Below are 21,886 nucleotides of genomic sequence, written 5' to 3'. Positions count from 1 at the left end.
TTGTGTGTAATAGACATGCACAACATGTGCTATTTTTAAAGGAATAATACATTAATGTAGTTATGAACATGTCTTGACAGCTAATATGACTGTGATTTGATGCTTCACAAAAGTTGCAGACGCCTTTATCAATATCAAAATGCTCTTGTAAACATCCAGTTATTCTTTACACTGATTAAGAAACTGTCTACAATAATACTATTACAGCTACTATAGTAAAGAAAATCAGCTCTAACTGTAAAACTAAATAAATTGCTAAATACTCTCGACACATGAAAGTGTAAAACATGCAGCCCAGGTGTAAAGTTATTGTGTATCATATTTAACAAACCGTTTACAGCTAATTTGATGTAATTTTGCTCACATGAATAATTGAATATCAATCAGATGATGTCATTACGCTGCTGTGCTGTCAGCCAATCGTTGTATTGCTGAACACGATTTCGAGGATGTATAGATCTGTCCTTCTTAACACACGCAGCGATCTCAGATCAGTCCATCCAGACATTTTAATCTGATTCACGAACTTGTTTCAGAACTGAATTAGTTAGAGATCAGTTATCAAGATTAACAGATCCAGGATCTGACAAATCATCTTAGATCATTTAAGCGAGGTAAGAAGAACGGACCCCAGGCCTCAAACAGCCTCTCCCCAACACGGTCTTCAACAAATAAACCAAAATAATTCAAACTCTAATCTGACTCCTATCATAACAAACCATACATTAACTGAAAGATCATTTATTCACCCTGTATTAATCTTTTAATTACAAAAAGATTTACACTTACGACAGGATTTGTGGTAAAGAGTGGCATATATCCATTACACCATCAGTAAAACAGCAGATTTACTGTCAGCGTAAACTTTGTACAGTACTAAATGTGTGTGCATTAAGATGCAGTCAAAATGAGCAAAGGAGAAGCCCAGAGTAAGAGGAGAAAGCTCCTCTGAATGCAGAAATGATATGTATGGTGTCTGATGTCAGTGCAGGACTTCTCCTACCTAGGGTTGTTTTTCAGTGTGTTCACCAGGAACTCGTGCACATCAATCCCTGTGGAGTCAGTGTATTCCTGACTGGAGTCTGGAAAAGAGCAGAAAACAGAGTCAGATCTTCACACACACAGAGGTGAAGGTTACAAATAGAGACCTCAAGGTATAACTGATGTTGAACAGAATAATGCAATTATTAGAAAATAACACATGCATTATTTTCTCATAATTCAATGGCCGGAGTGCACTACTATGCTCATACACCAATTCTAATAGCTAAATCCACTGTTGAGATGTTGTATTTGAGAGTGTATTAGTCAGGTGTGTTTCATATTCAAGATTCTCCCGTGTGTAGCACTAGTGTCCTCCACATCTCCTCCTCCTCCTGTGTTCTGATGTGATTTCTGACTGTTGTAGCTGTAGAATAACTCTAATTATTCAGCGGAGTGATATGGAGCTGTAATCTGCTCTAAACCTGCCGGAACTACTTTATTTGACAATAGGTGCGTTCGACTTCATGCATAGACTGATCAAAATCTGTCTTGAAGCGGTGCATGCTGGTTAGAAATTGTCCGGATTGATGCTGCGCTGGTGACGGTCACATGTGGCATCAAAGTACCGCGACAGCGCTCTGAGATCAGACGACTGACTCAGGCCGTGCAGCATCTGAAGAGCGACTGCACGAGCTCTGATGACACCGATATTACACGATTGGCCGAGTTCACCGCATGACAACAACCACGTGTGTTTCGGGTTTATTATTGGACAAATTCCGATTCACAAATTTCAAAACAAACAATTCACTGTTCATACCCTCTCCATCTTGTACACATCATGCTTATTAAAAGACTACAGATACTTTACTGCAGTAATTATGTTTTGTTAAATAATTTGGTTATAAAGGCTAGCTTGTTTGCATATGTTTATTTTCAACCTTTTTTATCCAGACTGTTTACTGCATTCAGCTCCATGAAGGATTTAAATGATATATTTTAGTAAATAACCTAAATATCAACTCAAATAAGTCTTACAGACCTGTAATAAAATAATTATCATCATTGATCCTGCCACCCTAAAGGTTTCTTAACAAATTAAGCTAATGAACTATTATATTAAATAATTATAAAATAATTTATATGATTATAAAATTTCCTGTCTAGCCGTTTATACCTGCTCTTTCTGGGAAACGTCTACTTAAAGTGGAGCTCTCTTATTTTAGAAATGTCCTTTTGTTCAATCTTTTTGGATTAAAGTGCTTTTTTGAAAATGTTTTCATAATCCAGAATAATCTTAATCATTGTTTAAGACTTAATCAAAACACCTTGTTTTGGGTTTTACATATATATATATATATATGTATTGGAAAGTTTTATATATTTAAATGTAAATAAATATAAACCCCTTTTTAGCATATTCAAATAAGAAGTATTAGCCTAGAGTGATGTTTAGACTCCTAGAATTTGTGCTTATTGCTTTTGTATTTAATAGACCTGTTCGTTTTTATGTTTATATTCCCCTCTCATTCCCCTTATTTCTCTCATGCGTTTGTGATATATTTAATTCATAATTCCCTTATTGTTTAAAAATGAACTATAGTTTGTAGAGACTGTACTCTGATTTATTTATAAATCTTTTGTTGTTATAAATAAATAAATAAATAAGGATGACGCCATGTGATCGGTCATCATGACTGCCACAACTTTAAACCCCGAAGTGTGCAGCTGTTGCGTTGGCAGGTGTGTTTGTTTGTGTGTGTTTGTCTCTCTCTCTCTCTCCCTCTTTCCACCTGCAGGCCCCGCCCTAACTACGCAGGCGACGTGCCCGGGGATTGGAGGAAGTAACCCAGGGCGTCCTTTAAAAAGAGATCAACGGGCGGAGGAGAGGGAGGGCGAGTTTTGTTGGCGTGTTGTTGAAATTGTGAAAAAGTTATTCCGGTTGTTGAGTTGTTTTCGTTGATTGTGTTTCTCGTGCTGTTGTACTAGTGTTGACTCTGTGTTGTATACCCATCCGTGTTTCCCCTTCCTATTATTTTTGTTTTGGTTTGTGTGTTTGTTGATTGTTAATATTGTAAATATATACACGGTAAGAGGCAGTAGGGGTTGGACGCCAATTTTCTTTTTTGTAAATATTTTCACCTTTTTTTTTGTTAGTCAGGGAGATAGGTGTAGATTTTGTATTTTTATTTCTGGCTTGACGGCTCCGTTTTCAACTCCGTCCCCGCCTTCGCTCGGCTAGTCTCTTTGATCACCGGCTGCAGCTGTGCTTCATGTCAAAAGCACCTAATAACAAACACCTGGGAGTGCTCATCAGCCAATCAGAATCAAGCATTCAGCAGCCCTGTGGTCTAATATACTGTATTGTGAATTTCGTACAGCTGATGATACCCAGAATAAAGCTGCGGTCACACTGGGCTTTTCCTCCCATAGACTTCCGTTCACACGCACGCGAATGCGTCAGACCGGAAACGCAGGGTCATGCGTTAAGCGGTGCAAAGTTCAAGCTTGGTGAACTCTGACCTGCGAAATCGCATCACTAGACTGCGTGAGACCAATCGAGGATCAAAACATGACCTCTCTGGACAGAAACTTTTCTTTTCGCCCCTTTTCGCAGCGCCGTACGACAGAATTTCGCACACACAAAGCCCAGTGTGACCGCAGCTTCAGTTCTAGGTAGTGGATAACAGATATTATCGATACAATCAGTTGATGTTTGATGTTTTTAAAATTAATTATGAGGTCAATAACTGGGTCAGCAGACATGGGACTTTTATTTTGGTAACACAGGGAATGTGCAGTGTTGGTCAGGGTTTTCTTTATTTGTGTAATAAATAAATACATAAATACATAAATAAATGTTTTGTAAAAGCTGTAACAAAGATTATTAATATGTTAATTTTACTAAATCATATTTTAGATGTTCAAATTGTATTATTTACATATTATGACTGTAAATATGTTAAATAAATTAAACAGTTTGTTGCTGTTTTCACATGTTGTACGCTTTAATTTAAAGATGAATGAAAACGTTTTGCACAAATCTCATTTTGCATGCTGCTATCTTCATCAAATTTAAAATATAAACTTATGAGACACTTGGCTTTCAATGCATATTATTAGATGACTGATTTCATATCTTTGTATATGAAAAAACAAATATTAAACCATACAATTTTTCCGTCTCATTACTTCATTATGTATAACTTCATATCATTTTAGCAAGAAACCATCCAGATGAACCATAGTCAAGCTCAAGGTGTCTTCTTTCCAATGATGCCCAATTTCTGTCGCTCAATGGTCAAAAACTGTTGCTATGTAAAGTTAGGTAGGTGTAAACGCCCATAAGTGAGTGCTGGCTAACATATTGCACAAGTCGCCTCTTTTAAAAATCAGAATCAGCTTTTTAAAGCTGCTGTAGTTCAGTCTGTAGTTTTAGATCAACAGTAACACTCAGAGCAGCAGATAGTAAAGGTCTTACCGCGCGAGAGCATCTTGCGTGGGGTTTTATCCTTCTTTTCCCTCTCCTCATTCTCAGACTCATCTTTAGAGGATTTCTCCTCCTCTTTATCTGATGGACAGCTGATGTGAAGCTGAATGATGTCCTTCAGGGGTGCAGATTAAAACAAAAACATTTCTCAGATTTACTTACAAAAACTAAATTGTAGATGCACTCAAACAAAAGACTTTCACTGCTTGATCAAACTAGCTTTTGAAAAATGAGTTGAAACAACACAATTGTTCAGTTTTATGGGACAAATTAATTGTTCTACGTTCAATCAAAGTTGGAAGGGATTGTGTGAAACCCAGGATTTTTTTACAGGGTAAATTTGAGGATTTATTTATTTTTACAAGCTGTAATTTAGTGTTCATGAACTGAATCAATACTGAACAGAACATTTGATCTCAGAATCATGCATGCAATCAAACATGCTGTTTTTCTGCTTATTTCTCTGCTCACAAATGAGCTGTGTAATATAAAGTGTTGTAGGAGTAAGTATGAAAGATTACTAATGAAAACGATTTTTAAAAAGATTTCTTTATGCCTTTTTCTTCGTGCTAATCAATATTCAATATTGTGACAGAAAGAAAACTAAATAAATAAAACTAATATATATATATATATATATATATATATATATATATACACATACACACACACACACACACACACACATATACATGCGCGCACGCGCACACACACACACACACACTATATGTTTACATTAAATAAATAAAAATACAAATAAACAAATAATAATAATAATAATAATAATAGAAATATTAATAATATTATTAATAATAGAAATAATAATAATAATAATAATAATAATAATAATAATAATAATAATAATAATAATAATAATAGAAATAACAATAATAATAATAGAAATAATATTCATAATAATAATAATAATAATAATAATAATAACAATATTAATAATAAAAATGGAAATAATATTATTATTATTATTATTATTATTATTATTAATAAGAATAATATAAATATTATTAATAACAACAATAATAATAATAATAATAATAATAACAATATTAATAATAATAATAATAATATAAATATTATTATTATTAATAATAATAATATAAATATTATTAATAATATAAATATTATTATTATTATTATTATTATTATTAATATTAATAATAATAATAATAATAACTTTATGCAGCAATAGTCATGGGAAAAATAGACAATTCTGCAGCTGAAACATGAGTTTAGACATAAGTTTAATCCTCTAGTTCTCTAAGTCTTGTGCAGAATATTGATAATCAATAAAGCATCAGTGTATTTGATGCTGTAGTGATGTGTGTTCATGTACCTGTGATTCTAGAGGACCATCGGCTGAAAAGGGCCCTGAAGATTCTTCACACACTGCAAGACTCCTTACCAGCTTCAGCTTGGCATTAGACTGAAACACACAGACAAACACAGATCAACAATGAGTGGAGTTATTTTACTTTATTGTCCTTTTCAGGAAATTTACCAGCATATTGGTCTTAGACTCAGTACACATGCATACACAGGACAACATGCAACCTTTACTAACAATAGGGAGATTTAAAAAAAAATAACCCTTCAAGGTAATTTACCATTTAGAGTGCTAATGGACACTTTTTAATGGATTGCTTTTACACTGTATGACTGTATGGCTTCCTCAATGGCAGTACTGCATATATCATCAAAATAAAACATGACTTGGATCATTTGCTATTACTTATGCAATTCCAAACACCAATTGATGTGTGTGTGTGGGGTCTGGTCTGTTAAACCAATCACTTTCATGGCAAAGTTAACAAGACGTGCAAGTTTTTGACTGAACTGACAGACTGAGGCTGAACCATAATTTAAGTAAACTAGCCAACATGAGGTTTTAGTCTTGGTGTTTAAAAAAATAGCCTTTGTGGGAACTTTGAGCAGATGTAGTCAATGTGGGATTTCCAAATCAGCGTACGGGCAATGACTCGAATGATATGCATATCGCACTTCCGGCCGGCTGCGTATCCTAGACTTAACACGCCCCCAATAATCTAGACTTAACCCCCAAAACACTTACAGGAATCCACTTCTATCACATTACCATTGATAATTACTAGACTGTAACCACTTCCAGTATCATTAACTATACTACACTATAAACTCACACATGAGCAGTGGTGTAAAATAACCAATTACAAATACTCTGATTCCTGTAATCGAGTAGTTTCTCTCAGGAATTGTACTTTACTAAGTAGTTATAAAAAGCCGTTGTTTTACTTTCCCTTGAGTACATGTTTAGTACAGTATCTGTACTTTTACTCCACTACTTTAACCTGCAGTCACTACTTTATTTTCTTGTCTATGGGATTAGAAAAATCAGTCCTGTTATTCCTGTCCAATCAAATCGCATCATAATGAACTACCTCAAGACATACTCTTTGGAAGCGTTCAAAGTGTCCAAGAAGATGTCCAAAATCTTTACACGCATTGACCCAGAGACTGTTTTGATGCATGTCAATGATGAGAAGATGACCGAAATGGCCTTAAACACCCAGCAGGCACAAGACATCAACATGACGTCAGTTTGACGTTGTACCCCAATGTCATGGGGACGTTGCATTTTGTTTGGAAATTAAAATTGGGTCGACTTCACAACCCAACATCAGGCTAAAATCAATGTCCAACGTCAAACGTGAAATCAACCAAATATCAACGTCTAACGATGTACTATCACTATGACATCTATCAGATGTTGGATTTTGGGTGCCATACCTGATGAATAAATGTCAGTATTTGACATCAATAGAGCGGAGGAACTATGACGTCAGTTTGTATGCAAAAGCAGAGAAGTGAGTTGGTATTTTAGCAGCTCCAGTTCCCTCGTCCCAAAGCCAATGGGTTTTTTCAATGGGATTTCGGTTAAACTGCTTAAATAAGGTTTGAGACTAACACAAACTCAAGATACTTTCACGTTGTATTCTACGACATAACATACATCAGTCACATCACACTCTTGATTTCTTTAATCGGTTGCACTTCTTTAATAAGACGGTTGCTATCAAGTTGCTGAATGGGACTACAGGCGGTGTGGGAGACATTATACGTTATCGAGCTGAACTGCTCTGGAAGGCAGCCCGCTTGTGTTGGGCATGTGGATTTGTCTGTGATTTCAGTATTTTGATGAATAGTGTTTTATTGTTTGTAGTATTTTTCTAATTGGGAATTCAGATTGTGTGTAGATGATGCCTTCACTTGTACAAACTCAAAACAGATGTTGATCCTATTTTTTATTTAAACGACATCACGGAGGGCGATGCAGTGCCGCAGTAGGTAGTGCTGTCGCCTCACAGCAAAATCGCGATCACGGTCGAAGACACGGACAGTTGGTGTTTCTGTGTGGAGTTTGCATGTTCTCCCTGCGTTCGCGTGGGTTTCTTCCGGGTGCTTCGCTTTCCCACAGTCTAAACACATGCGGTACAGGTGAATTGGGTAGGCTAAATTGTCCGTAGTGTGAGAGTGTGTGTGGATGTTTCCCAGAGATAGGTTGCAGCTGGAAGGGCATCCGCTGTGTTAAACATATGTTGGATAAGTTGGCGGTTCATTCCGCGGTGGCAACCCCGGATTAATAAAGGGATGAAACCGAAAAGAAAATGAATGAATGAATGAATGACATCATGGAGATGCAGCTCACCAGTGCAGCCCGTCTCTCTCCTGCTCTCAGTAATGCAAACGTGTAAAAATACATACATATCAGCTGTCATTTTAACATGATCAATTGATTCTTCATCTGAACACATTTAACTCTGTCATAACTGCAGTATTTACACTCCGCTTTAAAATATATAGCATATGTGACTGTATGGGCTGCTTTTCGCTGTACATGTGATATGCAGTGACAAAACGATAAATAAATAAATAAATAAATAATAATAATAATAATAATAATAATAACAAGAGTATTGAATGTTGTTCTCTGTCTATGATGGAACTTGCAGGCGTATAGACTTGTCCCTCACGCCTCATTTCTGCCATCTGTAACTAAGGTAAGTGGGCTGTGTGCACGCGAGCGATACACTTATTTAAATATGTCTTATGATAATACCATGTAGGCACATTTACACAGTTTTAAAACTTTTACAACAACTGTAAAGCAAAACAAAATGTATTTCCCACGTAAAAACTATCCAAGAGTCACGTATATCTATGTGTTTTTGTGTATTTATTTGTTTATAATATATAGTGTGGATTATAATATAATAAACAGAGAGATTAACTCTTTGTCATGGACCATATTTATAAAAATAAGCTTGAGAAGTTGTCAGTAGCAGGGTAGTGCTGACGTCACAGGCGAGCGCCATGATGGCACTGCAGTCCGTTTATAGCCTAATGTTAGCTTTTCAGTTCTTGTGTTTGCATTAAAGATCCAAAAGTGTAAAGTTGTATTATCGTGTGAGGATTATCCGGCTGGACAAAACGTGTAAGTGTAATGAACAGTGTTTGAACACAGAGCTTATTATTTGCAATCTTCGAAAAGCCTATGGGAAAATGCTATAGGGATTTTATCAAGGGATCCAGTTTGATGCTAGCAGCCGATTAGCCTACAAGGTGGTGTCATAGTTCCTCCACTCTGTATGACGTTGGTTTAAGATGTTGGATTTTGGTCACTTTCCAACACAACTTAAAATTAACATCGTTATTTACTCGCTCTACATTTTTAGGCAGGTAACGGTACTTTAACTTAGGCTTGATTTTTCAGTACTCCTCACACTGCACATGAGTGATGCATCATGGGAATAAACAAAAGTAAACAGTAAAAAGCTCTTAAATAGATACAAACTAATGCACTTTCATAATTCGGATGTTATTGCCGATGATTCAATACTGCAGAGAGCTCCAACATTCAGAACCTTTCATTAAAACTGTAATGATGTTTGCATCTGTGAAACATGATTTCTGCTGATGCAAACACAACTGAGAGTGTATTTATGTGTCTGCTAAAGTCATAATTACTAGAGGGAATTAATCACAGTCCTTTCAATGCGACGAGAAAAATCATAATGAGGAAAAAACTATTTTAATCCAATCAAAATCACTAGAAGATGCATCAGAAACCATGAGAAGAAATGATCCAGGAGCTAAATTATGAGTGTTATTTACAGCTGGATGTTTTATTTCAGTACATTCACTCTCCAATGAAAGGAATTATTTTAAAATGTTTGCCGTTTAACACATTTTTTCCTACACATTTTAAATATAATAGTTTTAATAACTGATTTCCTTTCTCTTTGCCATGATGACAGAGCATAATATTAGACTAGATACTCTTCAAGACACTAGTATTCAGCTAAACCCTCCCGTCGTGTTCACATCCTGCCCCTTACTTTACATCCTGCCCCTTACATCTGTTTTAACTGCTCTTATATTAGCACAAAAATCTATTTTCTCCACCGAATTTTTATTCAACTTTCTTTAGCTGTTAACAATGTCTCAAAGTAGTGTTTAACATGAATTTACAGAATTAAACATAAAATAACTGCAGTGAAAATTAAAATGGGCGCTGAAAATATATTACAAAATGAACAATAGATGACAGAAATCTAAATACTGTTTCATTACTAATAGACAGCTCGCTAAAATAAGCTGACAGAGGGTCTGACCAAAGAAATAGAAATTTTAATCCATCTGAATGATTTATCAACCAGCAAAGCACAAACAAAATACTATCCTCTCCTGTGTTCTGAGTGATCGAATTTTCAGTCCTTCAAGTGTACTGATATAGGGAATAATGACTGAGGGTATAAATGGTGAGCATAGACACAGAACTAGCACTAGTTATACTTTGGTCATTTTTGAGCGAGATAATAACGGTCATGCATGCATGCATGGATGGATGGATGGATGGATGGATGCTCAAAATTCAATGAAAGAGGTGATCATCACTTTTATATGTTCAAATGCACAGTGTGGAGGATATCATGAGGCCTTGAGGTAATCGGATGTAAAACACAATATTTATAAGTGATTTAAGTTGTAAATCGGTCAGATTTGACCCGAACACGACAGGAAGGATAAAGTGACATTTAGGCCGCATTTACATTGCACTGTTCAAGTGACTCAATTCTGATTTGTTTCTCCCATGTGGCACAGATCAGATATGACCCATGTACGTGTAAGCAGGAACAAATCACATGGATTCAGATTTACTCAAATCAGATTCAGGCCTTGTTCATATGTAGAAACTTATCCGATATGAATCAGATCTGTGTTCTCATGTCTGCAGTGTAAGCATGTAGATCGGATTTTCACCTGTCAATGCGAGTCGAGCGTCATTAAAAACTGTGGCGAATGACGTCAGTCTGACACTTTCTTTTCAGAACAGACTTCAGCAAAGTCCCAAAACTTAAATCTCAAACACGAGGACTAAAACAGCGTTTATATAGTCATACAGCACAGGTATTCAGGCAGGTTAACGAGAGAGAGAGAGAGCGTAATGTCCGCCACGTAACCAATATAAACTAACATTAAACTAGTGCATACATCACCTGCATAAATCACGCCATGGACATGACATTAAAGGTTTAAAAAAGCCTATATATCAAAACAAGATGGCCAAATGAGAACCTTTCTGTCATAAACTATAGTCAAACAGCTTGTCAAAAGCTGCGAACAGATTACAAACAGGAATAGAGAAAAGATCGCTCTTTAATTATCAGCTGTTAGTCAGCGCCCGCTCTATTTTTCCTGGTCATTGCGTGTTTGCCGTGTGCTGTGTAAATGCAGACGATCGCATACGAGTCACTTTTAAAAGATGATGTAAGCAGGTCATCAAACAAACCGGATACAGTCACTATATCGAGATTGACCATCAAGATCTGCAGTGTAAATGCAGCATTAGAGACTTAACTAGGCTCATTAGGCAAATTGGGGTTAAAAAATCTTTAACTATATTTTTTCAGCCAAAAAAAAGTTACAAATATTAAATATCACTTGAATTTAAATTAATATAATAATAATAATAATAATAATAATAATAATAATAATAATAATAATAATAACAACAACAATAACAATAATTTAGAGCCAATAATTTTGTCTTTACTAGTGTATTCCGCTGTGTTTAACTACATTTATTCTGTATTTCAATCTTGTTTGTGTGAGTGTGTGTGAGATTGTGAGAGAGAATGTGCTTTTTCATGTGTGTGTGTGTGTGTGTGTGTGTGTGTGTGTGTGTGTGTGTGTGTGTGTGTGTGTGTGTGTGTACAGCATCTGGAAAGGATCATCCTCACACAGGTTTGCCAACTACTGTGAAAGCAACAGCAGTGAGGGAGAAGTGGACCAAAAACTAACAACAGCAGTAAAAACAAGTCACGTATTAGAGTGTGTGTGTGTGTGTGTTCATTATTCACACACCTGACAAACACACACTATACTGCACTGGGGAACTCCATCCAATATATCAACTCTTTAAATAATGGGAAGATCAGATGAAACAGCTGGAACACACAACTGTTTGGAGTCGTCATGACCCCTCTGACACACATCTACACACAATCATCTGTGTTTATGCCAATGTTTCGTTTATGTCACTTTATAAATTCATAAAGTCATGACTGAAGTTTTTAATTTGTGGAGATTTGAGTTATTAAAACATGCCAATGTTTCGTAACTTGGGAATGTCGCTGGAGATTTCACAAAAAAACAACACAAGATACCAAACAGCACTGAATTACACAATGCAAGAACAACAACTGGACTCAAAGGTGAAATGTGTGTGTTGTGTGTTTGTTTTGTGTGCAGCAGATGCATTTGAGTGTGTGTATCTTGTATTAAGCAGATGTGTGTGTGTGTGTGTGTGTGTGTGTGTGTGTGTTTGTGTGTGTGTGTGTGTGTGTGTGTGTTTTTACCATGGGTCTGTTTGTTTGTTTTGTGTGCAGCAGCAACATGTTTTGAGTGTGTGTTTATTGTATTAACCAGAAGTGTGTGTGTGTGTTGTTTGAATAAAAGCATGTTTTGAGTGTATGCATCTCATTTGAAGCAGAAGTGTGTGTGTGTGTTTTTTACCATCGCTCTGTTTGTTTGTTTTGTGTGCAGCAGCAACATGTTTTCAGTGTGTGTATATTGGAATAACCAGAAGTGTGTGTATGTGTGTTGTTGTTTGAATAAAAGCATGTTTCGAGCGTATGCATTTCATATGAAGCAGAAGTGTGTGTGTGTGTGTGTGTGTGTTTTACCTTGGCTCTGTTTGTTTGTTTTGTGTGCAGCAGCAACATGTTTTGAGTGTGTGTATATTGTATTTAGCAGATCTGTGTGCGTGTGTGTGTGAATGATTGTTTTGTGTGCAGCTGAAGCATGTTCTGAGTGTGTGTATGTGTGTGTTTTACCTTGGCTCGTTTCCTAGTGTGTCCGTGATTCTGGCAGCGTCGCTGTGGATCAAACCAAAGCATTTATTAGTGACCACAGAAATCTTCCACTAATGATGAACTTCAGCACCAAACAAGACTACAGAAATATACACAACAGATTCTTCACACACACACACACACACACACACCAGCATTTTAGTGTATTGCAGTATAACAGACAGTTTACTATAGTGTATTATAGACTATTCAAATGCAGTAAGATGTGTTTTAATTTGGAAAATAATTAATATTTATATTTATCATAGATCCATTAAATTGATCGACTGCAACAGTAAAAATAACCATTCAGGGAAGCAATTAAAGACTAAAGGTGGGACTTCATGCAATATAAAAAACGTGATCTAGATGATTGAATGTCCTTGTGGTTTAGCTTATATCGATAACACAAGACAAACAGTTGCTGAACACAGATGTAATATCCGATTAAACGAAATCCTGTGTCTGTTCATTTTAATGCATTGAATCACAACCTTTCAACATTACAATATATTGGCATTGAGCAAGTGAAGGATCCGAGAAGGAGTGGGGAGATTAACAGACTTTTATGACAGAGGGAAGTGTTTTACATTCAATACTTGGTCCTTGAGAGGCCTAAATTTGGATTTTTGATCCTTTTGGTATGTGTATTTATACATCTTATACTGTCATCCCTGCTGAAAAATCCAGCTTAAACCAGCCTAGGCTGGTTGGCTGGTTTTAGCTGGTTGACCAGGCTGGTTTTAGAGGGGTTTTAGCCACTTCCAGGCTGGTTTCCAGCCATTTCCAGTCTGGTCTTGTGACCAGCTAAATCCAGCTAAAACCACCTTGACCAGCCTGGTTTAAGATGGACATAGCTGGTTTTGGCTGGGCTCCCAGCCTGGCTTGGCTGGTCAAGCTGGTTTTAGCTGGTCATTTTCCATCCTGACCAGCTAGGACCAGGCTGGAAATGGCTGGAAACCAGCCTGGAAGTGGCTAAAACCCCTCTAAAACCAGCCTGATCGACCAGCTAAAACCAGCCAATCAGCCTTGCCTGGTTTAAGCTGTTTTTTTCAGTAGGGATATTCTAAATGTATATGTATACATCTTTCCCCCGCGGTTCACTAGCGTGTTGGTTGATCATTGTGATTATTTCTTGCAGGTGAGATGCGCTATATTCATACACTGAATACTCTGTCTCAGAGGATGTTAAAATTAGCATTTGTATTTTAAATCTTTCTTGTAATGGTATGCATGCATCACATATTGTCATATGTATATTGCTGTATGTGCATGTGCCTGGTTACTGGCTGATTGGGGTTATTGATTGCAGGTGTGTTGTGTAGAGCTGTATCACTATGGCTGTTTCTCAATATGTGTTCTTCAGTGGTCTTGCGTCCTCGTGTTCATCATCAACTGCAAGTTCAGTTCCAATACTCAAGACCGCAAGAACGGAGGACGCGAGAAACTTCCCTGATGTGTTCTTGATATTGAGGATGCAGACTTGAGCACCGATCTCGCCGAAGTCCCAGAAGTCATTGGGACTGGAGGTGGGAAGGGCACCCTTTTATTTAGATTTATTAATAAAGTTCAGAGATGTCAGGGCCAGTGGTGCAGTGGTGCAGTGGTTAGTGCATTGACACATGCACTCCGATGCTCACGGCAACCCGAGTTTGATTCCGCCTCGCGGTCCTGTGCCGATCCTTCCCCTCTCTCTGCTCCCGTCAATAATCTCTACTGTCCTATACATTAAAGGTGAAAACCCCGAAAAAATAAAATAAAAATAAAATAAATAAATAAAGTTCAGGGATATCACTTATTTACCTCAGGAGTTTCCCTAAATGACACTGTGAATATAAACATCACCATGGACATCTTAATAAAGGGATAAACACATTAAATGTGTTTGTTTGCTGAAATTCCTATTCAAATCCGTTTTATTTAGATTTATAATGTTTTTATGCACTGTTTATATTTTAAAAAGGGGAAAAACAGTAAATTGTTGTATGCATGCTGTAATGTTTAATAATTTTCCATTAAAAAAACGCATGCAGGTCATGTGATCATCAGGAAGAACGCAGCATCTCATTTCTCAGAGGACGCGTTCTCTGTTCTCGAGCTCTCCTGAGTTCGTTCTTCCGAGGACACCTGGCAAGACCGGTCTCCACAAGAACGCAAGTCCGTTCTCTGCATTCTTGGAGAAACAGCCTATTTCTTGAGTACTCCAATTGTATTGTTTTACCTGATGAAGACCATGTAGGTAGAAACATTGTGATATTAAAAAACGTTTGAGAGCTGAAGTGGCAGTGTGCTGATCTTTTGCTATTGCGCACGTGCACATTGCGATATCGATGATGGAACGATATATAGTGCAGTCCTAATCCAAACGTAACTTTTATTTAGCAATACGCAGAGGTTGTTGATTGATTGGCTGGCTGAATAACTGGGGTGATTTTTGGCATTTTGTATTAAAGACAATTCAGTGGGAAAACGCCTTAAAGCTGCGGTCAAACTGGGCTTTTCTCCCCATAGACTTCCATTCATACACACACGAATGCGTCAGACTGGAAACGCGGGGTCATGCGTCAAGTTTCGCATGTTGCTGCGGTGCAAAGTTCAAGCTTGGTGAACTCTGACCTGCGAAATTGCATCACTTGACTGCGTGAGACCAATCGAGGATCAAACAATGACCTCTCTGGACAGAAATGTAAAACATAGAGCAAATCGCTGGCTTTATTAATGTCTAAACATCTTGTTTAATCCCGCCCCTTTTCGCAGTGCTGTACGACAGAATTTCACACACACAAACTTTGGCTTTAGAGTCACCTTAATTTCAGGTGTAGTTAATGTGTGTGTGTGTTACCTGTGCGTCCTGTGACAGGTTGTCGTCTGGTTCTGTGTTGTCTGTGTTGCAGTCTTTAGAGTTTGCAGATGGGCTGTTTTTCCCACGGATGCCAGCGGGAGCGTCAGCAGCCAGAGGGACGTCGCCCTCCTGCATCCCGTCTGCAGGGAACACCACTGACATGATGCCTTAAAAGTGCACACTACACACACCGCACAAACCCAGAGCGCACTGAAACACACACAACAGGAGGAGATGAGACCTTAAAGCACAACACATTCTGAAGATGCACAGGTGTACTTGACGGAAAAATGCATTCAAAACACGTCCAAATGAATGATTTTAGAGATGCAACTTGGACAAACAACAACAAACAAACACCAACAGAAACTAGACTGGGTCACACGAGTAAAATGGGTCAAATGGATGTGATTGAACATGGATCAGATGATAAATGATCATTAAACATTTAACTTTTGCCATATTTCGTCAACATTAACACACCTGGGGCTGTAGTGTGATGGTGTGTGTCCTTCAGCGTGTGTGTGTGTTTCTATGGCTGATCTGAGGGCGGAGGGAGCGTCATGGTGAAAGTGTGTGTTCTCAGTTTTCCAGCATCCTGCACGACGTCCTCACTCACTCATACACACTCAAACGACGCAGCTCCACCTGCTGGAGAGAAACACACTCATTAGATAAGATGGAAAGCTAAATAAATAAATAAGACACACACACACACACACACACACACACACAAATATAGCAATAGACAGCAAGTTTCTCTTTGTTTGATATTGTATTGCAAGTTGCAATCGCACAAGCTTACTACATAGTGCGGTATACTCATTGTAAACTGCATACCGGTTTAAACATAATAAACACAGCTGCCTTCAGGACACAAGAATAATTTACACAAGAAATTTATGTTCAGGGTATTTGCAGGAATCCTAAAGGTAATCTCAATACCTTTTTAAGACCTTCTCAGAATATTTCAAGACCTCTTCAAGTTCTAATCAGTATCAAACCTTCAACTTAGTAAACAGTTGTGGTTAAATAAATCAATGGAGCAACAACCGTGCAACAGAACTCAGATAAGCTCAGAAGAAACGAAGCTTGAAAGAATAAATTACGCTGTTGTTTTCAGCGACAGGCTTCAGCCACTGTTTAAACTCGTCTTTCTCCCACCAGGAGTACGCAAACTTACATGTTCCTATTTTGCCGTCTGTTTCGCTCTATGGTTTCGCTACATGTGGAGAGCGTCACATCTCCTTCCTGTAGAGGAGCTTGGCCGGACGCGTCCCGGCCTGAACCAATCACGTGGATCAAGCACGCCGTTGTTAAAATTAGGAGGAAAATAAATATATTTAATTATTTTTTTGGGGGAGTCAAACACTTTGGACAAAGCTTAAGACCTCATATAAATGCGATTAAGACTTTAATACCTTTTATAGAAAGGGCTCGAAATTGTGACCGTTTTGATCGCATATGCGCCTGAAATTTTATCTATGCGACCTCAAAATATATTTGGGAGCATTTGTGCGAGTGCATAAAAGTGTTGCATGCAACCGGTTTTCACTGCAAACTGTTCACCGCATGCGTGGATCTAGGATACATTCACGCATTATTTGCACCTGAAACGCAGCGCTCAGGAATTAAAACTGTTGACATGTCAACTTGCTTCAGTAAACAAAGCCTGCAAAGCTTGCCCCGCCTTCACGCTCTTCTTATTGGCCCACTGCTCTAGAGCTCAACATGAATGGATTGGTTAATATCAGCTGTCAATCACTCAGTCAATGCCTTCCGCCTTCAGATGACAGGAGAGTGACAACCGTGAAACTGTAACGCGCTGAAGATGAGAGAATGAAAACAACACTGACAGATTTAGTGTTAGAAACACCTAAAGCTACAAATAATGGCACATCTGATTACTGATCATGTGCTGAATGTTAATCCACCATCTACACTTTTCCAAGTGTGGATACAAGGCTTCCACTGGCTTCAAGTCCGCAATGAAAATAACTAAAGCATTCATTGTAAAGTCTGTGGGATGGAATTTTCAGGTAACTGTTTGCCACATCTACACATTTAAAGCACGAGAGGTTCTGTTTAATCCATTTAATCACCAGATATTGTCAGCCGTGCAAGTGGCAGCTATATGTAAAATATAACACCACGTACACAATCGCAAAAGAGTTTTCACTGACTACGATTTAACTAATATTGCAGCTCATGAAAAGACTATGCTATTAAAATGACGTATGCAAATAATAAGGTACATGTCAAAAGCATCTGTGCAATATCAGACACCACCTGTGAGAACAGCACAGTTATTAACAGATTCATTCATGCCAAGCAGTGCGTGCAGGGCCGGTGAGCGGTGCGTCCGTGTATGTTTTGGTCACTAAATTATGTTATAAAAAGGTCTTTTCTTGTGATAACAAGATTTCATTGAGACATATTTTCCTCACGCATGCATATATATTTTTTTTTTTTTTTTTTTTTTTTTTGCTTGTTAGTTTTGATTAGTGTTGATTTCAAATGCAATAAATCTGTTCATATAAAACTTGTAGTAGCGCTGCTCATAATTGGTGGGTGCCACTAGATTTTGGCTGGTGCGCCTACATTTTTTAAGTTAGGAGCACCAGTGCTGCCAACAAAAAAATTAATTTCAAGCCCTGAAGGGCCTTAATTTTCTCATTATTGATTTATCAACTTTTAATACTTTTTAAGACCCCACGGACACCCTGATGTTGGTCAAAGAAGTATAGAGTACAAAAATACAAAAAACCAACCAAAAACTATTAGATCTACATCTTACATTAAATAATATTTAATGTAATAGTATAAAAATATATATACAAATATTTAAAACTGTTTATTTGTTAGAAATTATGACAAAAATATTTTAGAATTTAAAATAACAAATAAGTAGGAAAACATGCTATAACATGTATATTAATGCATGCAAAATAATATATTTTATAAGCAACCATAATATTAATTAGGGGTGTAACGGATCACAGTTGATCCGTATGGATCACAACTCACGGTTCGGAACACACATGACCCACGGATTAATACATGATTACTTGTAGATTAATCCTAAATTTGTAACAATCACTGAGAGATGCTCTCTCGCATCATTTAAATCACATGTATGAAAGGCTTCAGGCTTTCCTGTCAAATATAATGATGACAGAAGAAGTTGTGGTGGTTATTGGGAATGTGGTGGGTTTCTTAGGTTATTAAAGGTGTTTTCTGTGACTGCTTGTTTACCCTGCATCAATGCATTCAGTGTAAGCTGCAGGATTAATCATTAGAAGATCAGGATCTCAACACCCACGCAACATCAATAATAAATGAAGCTGATTTGCAAACGTTTATTAATCCTTCCAATCGCTGCAAAAGGGGGAAAAAAATTAATCAAGAAAGAGATTGAGTCTAGGCATGGGCCGGTATAAGATTCTGACGGTGTGATAACCTTGGTTAAAAATACCACGATTTCACCGTATTATGATTACTGCTCTAAAATATATTCTTTTTTAAATGTCTGGGTAAAAAACAACCACTTTTCCCGCTTTGAACACAACATATTTTATCTAGAGAAACATTTATGATATTTTGGAGCAGTAAACAAAAAACGGCATCTTTGGATATCTTTTCTGCTGGAGACACTGTTGTCCTAAAAAAACGTAAATAAAAAAATCGTACACACACCTTAGGAACTGTATTACAGAAAACGTTGGCGGTTTTAAAACCTTGACTTTCCCAAACAGCGGTATACCTTGATAACAGTTATCGTCCCATGCCTAATTGAGTCTTTTGAGTTAGATATGAATTTACAAACAGTCAAAAACCACAGAAGTACTCTGAGAACAGTTTATAGTTTAGATCAAACCACTGATGTTTATGGTGAAGATTAAAATCACATCATATGCATTTCACTTAACGCTCAAAAATGAAAGTTGTAGGCAGCAATTACATTATTTCACCAATAGGTGGCGACAAACACCATCAGAAATAAGCCCCTGAATAATTCTTCAGAAATGATCATCTAGCAATGAAACATGATGTTGTATGAGTAATAACTCAATCATTTATTAAAAATGAGATTAAATATAAATGGGTGGTCCAAATGATAATGCTAGACTTCTATATTTATCAGCGTCAGCAGCAGCAGTAGTAGTGGCAGTACATTTTTCACAGCACTGAATATTTTACAGTTTAATTTAGCTAATTATTTATTATTTTTAATAAAATTACAGGTTGTAAGTTGTGTTTGTTAAAATCAAAAGTGTCTTGTAGTGCTGTTTCTATAATAAATGGAAAGCAAATGACATCTGTCTCCTCTTTTTCGCTGATCCAAAAAAAAAGTCTGATCTGACTAAACCATACCGTGATCTGAAGCGTGAGACTTGTGGTCCGTTACACCACTAACATTAACTTGTTTTATAGTGCACAGACTTATTTAATGTACAGTATTATTTAATGTGAGCGTTTCTCAGATTCACTAGATATGATCTGACCAATCCAATTTTGTTCACAGCTGCTAATCTAACGCTCCTACATGACTGACGATAACTCCTATTCAATCATCACACTTGAAATAGAAGAGTTGCAGTGCGTGGTGGGATACGGAGTCTCGCGCAGTGTTTGGGCAAATGTAGGTCATGCAGGTTTTTCAACGGCACAGAAAATCAACCGTTCCTACTGCAGAAACAAGACGAGGAGCGGGACTAAACCTGCCATTCACACACAACAACACATGAGGGAAGTGTTGACGAGCAACCCTCCAAAAACATTTAGACCACCCGAGTGTGTGTGTGGAGTGAACCATCTGCTGTAAAAACAAACACACACACACACACACACACTGGAAATGCTTTTAAGAGCACAGAAGTCAGAGCGCTGCGAGCTGAAGGAAACCCAGAGCTGACGTCATACTGCAGAGAGAGAACGAGAGCGAGAGAGAGATGGAGAGAGCGAGAGAGAGCGGGATTCCCGACTGCAGAAAACACGTCACCCGCTGCACAAGACGCCACCAGCCAATCACACACACACACACACATTGTGTTTTCATGCTTTATGGTCTCTCCACACAGCTGTAATGATGTTTCTACTGTACATTGTCTGAATACTTCATTCTGTCTGATTTATGAGCTGTTTCCCTTAAAAAAAAACATCCCATGATATCACAATTTACTGGTACTGCTATACTTGTGGGGACGTTTGATCCCTGTGATGTTATAAATTCAAAGTACACACACAAGGCTTGTTTCTATATCCCAGTGGGGACTGTAATGATGTTTCTACTGTAGAAAATGTATATTCTCTAATTACTTCACGCTGTCTGATTTAACATAAGCATGTTTACTCAAAACCAACAAAATTGAGGTCCCCATGAGTCTGTGTGCATTCAGGTTCAAGATATAAAAACAACACACACACACACACACTTGTTTTGTGAGTTGCGGGGACATTCCTCATGTTTTTATGGTTTTTATCCTGTTTCCTTCTCCGCCAACCCTACCGCTAAACACAACCCTTACAAGAAACAGTGTCATAGGGGCTTGGGTACAGGTACCTATGTAACTAGCATGCACCAGACCTAATTAGCATATGTATTTCTGTGTCTAATTTTGGTGCCACTGGTGTTACAAAAAGGATGTAATAAACATAAAGGTGTGCATCTAAGACACACATAGGTACGTGTTGGGTCACACCATCTCTAAACATTATATCCTATTCACCTTATTCTCCGCGTACTAGCGGGCGCAGCCTTTTGAATCTTTTTGGATCGAAACTTCTGGTCTCATTCACTTCTATTCATTTTTAGAGGTTAAAAACAGCTCGTTATGCTGCTTTGTTGCAAACTGATCTATTCTTATTATATTAATCTACTTTTTATGTCTAGTCATGCAAAAAATTGTGTGTAGAGCGAGTAGTTTGACCGTTTTCTGCCGTTTATTATTCCTAGTCATTTCTCCCATAGGCAGCTGAATCGGAAGTCCTAAAACAATCGCAAAAACGAGCGCACTTCCACATTGTAGAATAAGGTCAATACAACTTTGAGGGATACAGACCATATCTGTTATGTTAGCCGCTTATTCTTGTTGCTTAGAGAAAGCATGTGTGTTGACCAGTGTTTCCCAACCCTGTTCCTGGAGGCACATTTTGGATGTC

General features: G+C 37.4%; 1 protein-coding gene across 6 annotated transcripts in view; it reads right to left on the bottom strand.

The window, feature by feature from the left end:
* LOC130231207 (R3H domain-containing protein 2) overlaps positions 1–21,886 on the bottom strand; it is a 144,350-nt gene that overhangs the window by 58,778 nt on the left and 63,686 nt on the right. For 5 of the 6 annotated variants that reach the window (XM_056460679.1, XM_056460681.1, XM_056460684.1 and 2 more), the window contains exons 2-7: positions 16,208–16,375; positions 15,725–15,934; positions 12,865–12,906; positions 5,826–5,915; positions 4,466–4,589; positions 1,004–1,082 (exon numbers count right to left, since the gene is read on the bottom strand). In XM_056460679.1, coding sequence (XP_056316654.1) covers positions 1,004–1,082; positions 4,466–4,589; positions 5,826–5,915; positions 12,865–12,906; positions 15,725–15,886 — 497 coding nt within the window. In that variant the 5' untranslated portion in view covers positions 15,887–15,934; positions 16,208–16,375. The remainder of the gene's footprint in view (positions 1–1,003; positions 1,083–4,465; positions 4,590–5,825; positions 5,916–12,864; positions 12,907–15,724; positions 15,935–16,207; positions 16,376–21,886) is intronic. The other variant, XM_056460680.1, reaches the window with a different exon arrangement.

This window comes from Danio aesculapii, chromosome 6 (genome assembly GCF_903798145.1).
Source record: "Danio aesculapii chromosome 6, fDanAes4.1, whole genome shotgun sequence".
NCBI classification, from domain to species: domain Eukaryota; kingdom Metazoa; phylum Chordata; class Actinopteri; order Cypriniformes; family Danionidae; genus Danio; species Danio aesculapii.
Note: the sequence above shows the minus strand (reverse complement) of the source record. Positions and strands in the feature narration are given on the sequence as shown.